The sequence below is a fragment of the Pipra filicauda genome, unplaced genomic scaffold (assembly GCF_003945595.2).
Source record: "Pipra filicauda isolate LSUMZ 115617 unplaced genomic scaffold, ASM394559v2 scaffold606_size451818_pilon, whole genome shotgun sequence".
Taxonomy (NCBI): Eukaryota; Metazoa; Chordata; class Aves; order Passeriformes; family Pipridae; genus Pipra; species Pipra filicauda.
The window spans coordinates 379,424-387,945 of NW_024104761.1; the positions used below are offsets into that span (position 1 = coordinate 379,424).

General features: G+C 47.0%; 1 protein-coding gene across 5 annotated transcripts in view; it reads left to right on the top strand.

Moving 5' to 3' along the window:
- SGMS1 (sphingomyelin synthase 1) overlaps positions 1–7,614 on the top strand; it is an 84,909-nt gene extending 77,295 nt beyond the window's left edge. For all 5 annotated transcript variants that reach the window (XM_039388079.1, XM_039388076.1, XM_027711122.2 and 2 more), the window contains 4 exons: positions 1,335–1,452; positions 3,790–3,943; positions 4,582–4,748; positions 7,195–7,614. In XM_039388079.1, coding sequence (XP_039244013.1) covers positions 1,335–1,452; positions 3,790–3,943; positions 4,582–4,748; positions 7,195–7,374 — 619 coding nt within the window. In that variant the 3' untranslated portion in view covers positions 7,375–7,614. The remainder of the gene's footprint in view (positions 1–1,334; positions 1,453–3,789; positions 3,944–4,581; positions 4,749–7,194) is intronic.
- The last annotated feature ends 908 nt before the right edge of the window (positions 7,615–8,522 follow it).

Sequence of the window (8,522 nt, forward strand, 5' to 3'; positions counted from 1 at the left end):
GCCTCCAAGAAAGATGGAGAGTGACTATTTCCAAGGGCCTGTAGTGCCAAGACAAGGGGGAATGGCTTTCCACTGCCAGGGGCAGGGTTAGATGGCATATTGGGAAGAAATCCTTCCCTGTGAGGGTGGGGAGGCCCTGGCACAGGTTGCCCACAGAAGCTGTGGCTGCCCCTGGATCCCTGGAAGTGTCCAAGGCCAGGCTGGTCAGGGCTTGGAGCAACCTGGGCTAGTGGGAGGTGTCCCTGCCCATGGCAGGGGGTGAAACAACACAAACTTTAACATCCCTTCCAACCCAAACCATTCTGTGATTCCATGAATGCCAGAAGTTGCAGCTTGAGATGACCATAACTGCAAATAATTATTTAAAATCAAGCAAAACCACCAGGGTCTGTAGAACACAAAGGGTGGTTAACTGCTGTAATTGGATTTGCCCTTGATTTCTGCAGTCCTGGCAGTGATGTCTCTCTAGGGTCTCCCCAGCAGTTGCTCCGGTCCTGGTGGATGTGCCAGAAGGGCTTTAATTGTTGTAGCTCTTTCCTTGAGGTTTTCTTAGCTGTTACCCTGTGGTGACACCCAAAGGGCCAGTTTTGGGGCTGGCTGTCCCCCCTGAGCCCAAGCTGCCTCACTTTCCCTCGTGTGCTCTTGCTGGTTTTGCAGAACCAGCTCTCTGTACCCCAAACCTGCATCTGCCCTGCAGGGACTCACTGGCAGCCCTCAGTAATAAATGTCTTTGCAGCTGGAGAGTGGCTTCCCCTGCAGACACTCTGTGCTGTGGCCAGGGCAGCTCTGTAGGTGTAGTTTGGATGTTTCCTTGCTCCCTTTATAATGCTGCTCAGGAATGATGTGTTCTCACTCCTTCGGGTTATCCAAGCTCTTTCTTCTCAAGAGCCCCTTTGTCATTACGAAATATGTGTGTCAGCTGAAACAAACTTCCTTCTTTTCATCTTAGAATGAAAATACTGTAACTTTATCCCCTGCCTTGAATAGGAAACTGGTGACAGCCCCGCAGCTAATGGAGGAGTTTGGGGCATGAAATCCCTTTTAATGTCTTCAGCACCCAATCTGCACAGGCCTTTGTGTTCTAATCCTTAGATTTCCTGTAATCACCTCCGTGGGTAATGTTACTTGAGTTGCTCTTGTGTTTGTGACCTGGAAGGCGTGGGAAGGTCTGTGGGGCAGTTCAGTGTTCTCAGGTGTAAGCTGATACTGTCACGAGTTCCAAAAGCATCAGAAGAGAACAGTTGGTGGTTTTGTTTTATTTACCTTTTGCGTATTTTGTTTGCCTTGTGTGACCTCCTTATTTTTATCCTCTTTTTTTTTTTTCCCCCTCCTAGGTCTATAATTAGCAGAAGATTTTTCTGTATAGTTGGCACACTATACCTGTACCGGTGTATTACGATGTATGTGACCACGCTCCCAGTACCTGGAATGCATTTCAAGTGTTCTCCAAAGGTAAACTGCTTCTGGCTGCCTTTCCAGATTTTAACCTGCGTGTTTCCCACCTGTCCTGCTCTTCCCAAAACTACCAGCAACGCTTTCTCAAGAGTTGTCACTAAGGGAGGGGATTCTGCCCCTCTGCTCTGCCCTGGTGAGACCCCACCTGCAATGCTGTGCACAGTTCTGGTGCTCCCAACACAAAGAAGGACATGGAACTGTTGGAGCAAGTCCAGAGGAGGCCACCAAATTGCTGAGGGGACTGGAGCACCTCCCCTGTGGAGACAGGCTGGGAGAGCTGGGAATGTTCAGCCTGGAGAGGAGAAGGTTGTGTGGAGACCTCACAGCACCTTCCAGGGTCTGAAGGGGCTACAGGGAAATAGGAGAGGGGCTGTTCATTGGGAACTGGAGTGACAGGACAAAGGGGAATGGCTTCAAACTGAAAGGCAGTAGGTTTAGATTGGATGTTAGGAAGAAATCCTTCCCTGTGAGGGTGGGGAGGCCCTGGCCCAGGTTGCCCACAGAAGCTGTGGCTGCCCCTGGATCCCTGGAAGTGTCCAAGGCCAGGTTGGACAGGGCTTGGAGCAACCTGGGCTAGTGGAAGGTGTCCCTAATCTTTAAGGTGCCTTCCAACCCAAACCATTCTGTGATTCTAATTTGAGAACACTGGTTTGGCCTGGCAGGGACATCCTCCTGCAGATCATTGGCTTCCCTCTTGGTGGAGGTGTTGACAGGTGCTTTGGGGCAGTGCAGTCATTCCCACCCTTTTCAAAATGCTGATTTCTGTGGCATTTTCAACTAATTTGCAGGATCAGCAATTTTCTGTCTCCACCAAAGCAGTTGAAGGTGTGCAACCTGCAGGTGTGCCACGTGTGACTCATTTATTTCTAACCACCTCAGCATGTCAAATCCAAATATGATTTGTGTTTGAAAATGGCCCCACGAGGCTTTTCTGAGGCTGGTGGAACTCTGTCTCCTGCCTATATATATATATTTTTGCAGTTGTGGTAGCACAAGGGCTTGTCACCTCCTCCCCAGTGTAGCACTGACTCGTGTTTGTTGTGCCAACAAATAAACTGGGCTTGCAAAAGCCGTGGATGAAACCAGGCTACTGGGACAGAGGTGCTTGGACAAGACCCTTCTGGTCAGCCTGGAAGGGTGATTCAGCTGCTTGGGGTGGAGATGGGACAGGGGTGGTGGTGTTGCATCCATCTCATGTCACCCAAAATATCTTTGTGTGCACAGCCATAAATTAAGTAGTAAAATCCTGCTGTGGCTTGGGGCACGTGCTGCCGTTGTTTTGGTGAGGATTGGCAGGTACAGACAGAGCTGAACTGCTGCAGTTCCCCAGGGAGATGAAGGCAGTGAATGTACTGACACCAGTGCTTTGCCAAGGCAGAATGCTGGCCAAGCCACATGTGGCTTTTGGAGGGACCCAGAGCTTTTGGAAAGAGAGGAGAGTGGGAGAGGAGTCAACACAGTGTTTGATCAGTCATCTGTTATGAAATTAAAAAAGAACACAGGTGTTTATGGGCTGAAGGGACTAAATTGCCATTTTTGGGAATTTACAGTGTTGGCAAATCCTTCTCATTACTCAAACAGAGACAAGCTTGTGTTGTGCTCCTCCATTGCCCCAGTCAGACTGAGGATTAGCTGGGTTTTCTTGAAAGCTACAAATACACTGGTGGGAAAAGAATAACTTCTCAACACCTTACTAAGTTATATATGATTGTGGAGAGTGGGCTTTGGGGAGCATTTTAATGTTTGTAATGAACAGTTAACAGGAAATGTTTAATTCCTGCAAAGAACCTGCTGAAGTCTGTCAGAAACTATTAATTGCCACTTCTTGAAGTTGGGCACTGTGCTCTGACAAACACCACACATGTTTTTGTTGGACTGTGAGGTGGAAAGAGATTACTTTGAAGACTTTTCCAAGGTGGCCTTTGGGTTTGGAGTGAGATACTCTTCATCAAGTCTTGGTTTCAGCAGCTGGATGTACAATTCATCCTGGTTTCTGTTGGATTGTCATCAGTAGGGCCTGTGCTGTTATCAACAAGATAATTTATTTTAGAGTTGCCTCTTGAACAGAAGGCAAACCTCACGTGAATGCCAGCTGTAATAGGTGCAAAGCATCAATAAAATCATGGCTCATTTCCAGTTTTTTTTCCCCCCTAGAAAGGTGCTGCCAAGTTTGGGGATTTATTTGCTGATTGAACTTGTGAATCAAAGCAGAAAGAGAGAAGAACCAAAAGGCAAAGTTTTTATACCTTTGCTTTAAACAAAGGTTTAAAACCTTTAACCTGGAAGGTTAAAGCTGCTATTTTACTGTGCTTTTGTGTTTTCCTCTTGCACCAGCTTTTTGGAGACTGGGAATCTCACCTGCGAAGGATAATGAAGTTGATTGCTGGTGGAGGATTGTCCATCACCGGATCCCACAACATGTGTGGTGACTACCTGTACAGCGGCCACACCGTCATCCTCACCCTCACCTACCTGTTCATCAAAGAGTGTGAGTGCCTGGCTGTTCATTCCTTCCTAACTGAGGGAATTATTGTCGTGCTCGTTGGTAAATGCAGTTAAAGTTAAAATACGTGCGTTTTCCAGGGTGAGAGGAAATGGTCTGAGGTTGTGCCGGGTAGGGTTAGGCTGGATATTAGGGAAACCCTTCACCACAAGGGTTCTAGTGCTTTGGGGTTGGTTTTTAGTTGGCACTAAAGCTCATTTAGTTCCACCCCCTGCCATGGGCAGGGACACCTTCCACTAGCCCAGGTTGCTCCAACCTGGCCTTGGACACTTCCAGGGATGGGGCAGCCACAGCTCCACTGGACAACCTGTGCCAGGGCCTCCCCACCCTCCCAGGGAAGAATTTTTTCCTAATACCTCATGTAAACACAAATTGATTAATTAGATTGGCCAGGGTATATTATATCTCCTTCCAAGATTTCATAACCTTTGTATTGTCCAAGGATCTCCTTACCCCGACTGCAATTTTAAGCTACACCTTAGGAGAACGGGACTTACTTTGTGATCTCAGCATTCCTGCTCCTGATATTCCTGCAGGATTGCAGTCCGTGACCTCTGCTAATTACAGCACTAGTCTTGATAAAGCTACACTTTGAAATAACCACTGCTTGTGCTTCCTTGCAGATTCCCCACGGCGACTCTGGTGGTATCACTGGCTTTGCTGGGCACTCAGCATGGTCGGGATGTTCTGCATCCTCCTTGCTCATGACCACTACACTGTGGACGTGGTGGTGGCTTACTACATCACTACAAGGCTATTCTGGTGGTACCACACAATGGCCAACCAGCAAGTGAGTTCCTGCCACTCCTGGGGGGCTCCGCCTGCAGTGGGGTGGTGACGGGGAAATATCCAGTAGGAGTGAACCCACCCACGTCCTGCCCTGGGGTTTGCAGGAAAGAAAGAGGCATCATGGGTTGGGTTCTTCTTGTGTCTTGACCACAGAGAGATGTGAAGGCCTACCCAAGGCAGGCAGGCCTCTGCTTTCCCCTGGATTAGCCTCAGTTTTTGAAATCCTTCTGAATTTGGGCTGGTTTGGTGTTAGCAGAGCAAACCATTTAGATATGGTGGGGTTCTTTGCCTTGTTTTTTTGTTTGTCTGTTGAGGCCAGCTGGGTTTTCCTTGTATTCTGTGGCTTGTGCCCTTTAGTTTGATGACAGGCCTCTTGAGGAACAGTATAAGAGCATCACTAAAAATGAACCAGTTTTTTTTAAATGTGTCCAAGTGGTGGGAAGTTCTCCTGGCCAAGGGAAATGTCTTCCTTTTGAAGGGCAGTGCAGCTGAGAACAGGCTGCTTCTGACCTAAGGCCCATGTCTGGGAAAACAGGGTGATGAGGGAAATACTGAGAACAAGGAGCTCCTGAGGAGGAGACACAGCACTTGATGATTTTACTCAGTCAGAGAGGAGCTGTAAAAGGTTCATCAAAGGTTGACTAAAGAGGATTAAATGATGTCTCATGTTATTGTCATTGTTTTTCCCTGCCAGTGAACTGGAGCAATAAGAGAGGAGCTTGCAGGGCTGAGGAATGTGAAACCTCCCCTGCTGTGTCAAGGGAGGATCTCAGGGAAAGGTTCTTCCCCCAGAGGGTGGTTGGCACTGCCCAGGCTCCCCAGGGCAGTGGGCACAGCCCCAAGGCTGCCAGAGCTCCAGGAGGGTTTGGGACATGGTGAGATTGTTGGGGTGTCCTGTGCAGGGCCAGGAGTTGGAGTGGATGATCCCTCTGGATCCCATTCAGCTCAGGATACTGATTCTTTGAGAGAAGATTTACAAATCTCTGCCACAGGTAACAGACAGAGTGAGTTAAGAGAAGCTTTTAGGTCTTCTACAGCATATTGGTGTCCAAATATTTTCTGTGCACTTGGTGAAAGATTTTTTGCTTGTGTGTTGCACATGCCTCCAGTTAATTATGTTTAAGAAAGACCTACTGTGATGATAGGAAATGAGTTAATATTGTGACAGTCCAGAGTTTTAGATCGTATCATAGAGTTATTATAGAATGACCTGGGTTGGAACAGACCTGCAAGATCATCTAGTTCCAGCCCCCCTGAAGGCCTTCTAGCTACAACTCATTCATTGTTCCTCTGGTTTTGATGTTACTTGAAGCAATCACCACAGTCAAGCCCCGTGGTATGTTTTTAGCCCAAAATGCCTAATTGCTGATTAGATGCACTTTGCTCAGTCAGTGTCCAATAGCAACCTGTGCTCAGACTCTGTACCTCTTGTCATACAGCACCAGATGGGCTTCCAGGCTTTGAATCTGCTCCTGGGCTCTGTTAAAGCAGGTGCTGGGTGGTCATGCTTCCAAGCTGGAATTATTGGAGTCAGGATTACCCTGAGTCCTAATGAGGACTTGCTTCAGCAGAGCCCTTTGCCTTACTGTGTGGAAACATGCCTGTTGTGCTGCATGGTGTGATTCAGAAGGTGGCTCAACATTGCTTCCCCGAGCTGCCGAGATGTTGGGAAATGCCAGTCCCTGGATCCTTTCCTGAGCACACCTTTGTGTGCTCACCTCTCCTTCCTCATGTGCACAGGGCTTTGGCTTCTGTCTGACCTTCAAGTTAAAAGCAGAAGTGGATTTATGTTATGTGTGAGCTTGACATGGAGATAGAGCTCAGTGTACCAGCCCGGTGCTTGCACTTTGCCATGGGCAGATTCGGTGATTCCCGGCTCTGGTGTTGAAAACATGCAGCAGGGTGGTTGGATAACTCCCTGGGGGCCTGCCCACTCCTTGTGTCTCAACTGGGGCTTGCTCGTGGCTAAGAGAAGGAAAAGGGTGGGTGGGAGCAGTCTGGGAGCATGTGGAGGGCAGGGCTCCTGACCTGCTCTGAGTGGGTTGAGGTGTGCCTTGCTCACTGCCTGGGAAGTTCCAAAGCCATTCTTGAGCTACATGGAATTTCAGAGATGCTTATGGTAACAACTGTGCTTTGGGTTGGGTTTTTCATTCCCAAGGGAGAGGAGAGACTGATCTTTGGGCCGTTCATGTTTTTTTTTTCCCCGAGGGCCCATCGAACAACTGAGGTCTTGGAAACGCCGGTGAACCTCACTGGGGTGTGTGCAGGGAGGCTGTGGAAGAGTAGCTTGGCTTCTCCTGACCTTTGTCTGCGCAGCTCTGTCTGGGAGGTGTTTCTGGGAGCTGTTTGGGAGCAGCGGTGACGAACAGGACCGACGAAGCCGTGCGAGCGAGCGCTTCCTAATTCCTTCCTAACTCTGCCCTTTCTCGTTCTCTCTCTCGGCGCAGGTGCTAAAAGAAGCTTCCCAAACTAACCTCCTCGCAAGGGTCTGGTGGTACAAGCCCTTCCAGTACTTTGAAAAGAATGTCCAAGGCATTGTACCTCGCTCCTACCACTGGCCCTTGCCCTGGCCGGCGCTGCGGCGGGGCCGGCCGGTGAAGTACAGCCGCCTGGCCAGCGACACGTGACGGCCGGTGCCGGGGGAAAGGACCTGGCCCAAGTGCTCACAACTCCCTGAGAGAAGATGCCATAAGAAAAAAAAAAAAAAAATTATATTAAAAAAAAATCAACTGCTCCCTAACCCCCTCTCTTTTAACAGCTCCCCTCGACTCGACCCATTCAGTTACCTGGTAAGCACTGTGATCTTTTTTTTTTCCTCTCCAAAGGATCTCTGCGTTGGACAAACAATAAAGAAAAATTTAACTTATCGTGCACTGTTACACATTTCTCGTTGATAGATTTGGGATTTGCATTTGCCCATCGCCATGTTCCTTTGTATATGATGCGACAACATAAACGAGAGCTTTTATATCATAAGTTCTGGTCTTTCCAGTCACGTCTGGGAACAAAGCATATTATTTTCTTGGGAAAACATACTTTTCATATCTCTTGCCCCAAAGATTGGGCTGTAAGCCATTTTCTAGCAAATGACTATATGAAGGTTTCTAAATACCTGCCTTGGGTGAAATCAAGAAATCTTTCTACCTGTTGCACCGCGCTACGAATAAGATGATAGACACAGAAAGGTTTGGTAATCCTGATTTTGTAGAATCTGCAGTGACTGACTGTGTCAAAAAGTGCAAAAAAAAAAAAAAAAAAAAAAAAAAAAAAAGAAAAAATGTAAAGTGATTTTCTAAGTATTTCCTAACTTTATTTTTCAAAACGTGTATGAAAAAAAAAAATTAAATTTAAAAAGATTTTTACATGTCAGAGAATAGAGAGTTAAAATTTAAAGAAAATGCTTCTTGGGAGAGAGAGATTTGTCTATGTTTCTAGTGCCTTTCTTGTCTTGATTGTATGGTCAGTAGGCAGTCTTAAATGTTTTTATTTAAAATAAAGTATTCCATGAAAGCAGAATTATATATACTATATAATTACTAATTTTTGCATTTATAGCTAAATTAAACTGGAAATTTGCTTATAATGTTGAAATTGCCATGTGTAGGGAAAAAACCACCCCACCAAATAAAAAGGGTCCGATCTTGTTCACACATTGTGGGCAGGTCAAGCTAAAAAGTATCACTTTATTCTTGGTAGCTGGATTTTAACAAGTAAAACAGCCATGAATTCCTGTTTTTTAAGAATTTTACAAATGATCACTGAGTGAACTACGTAT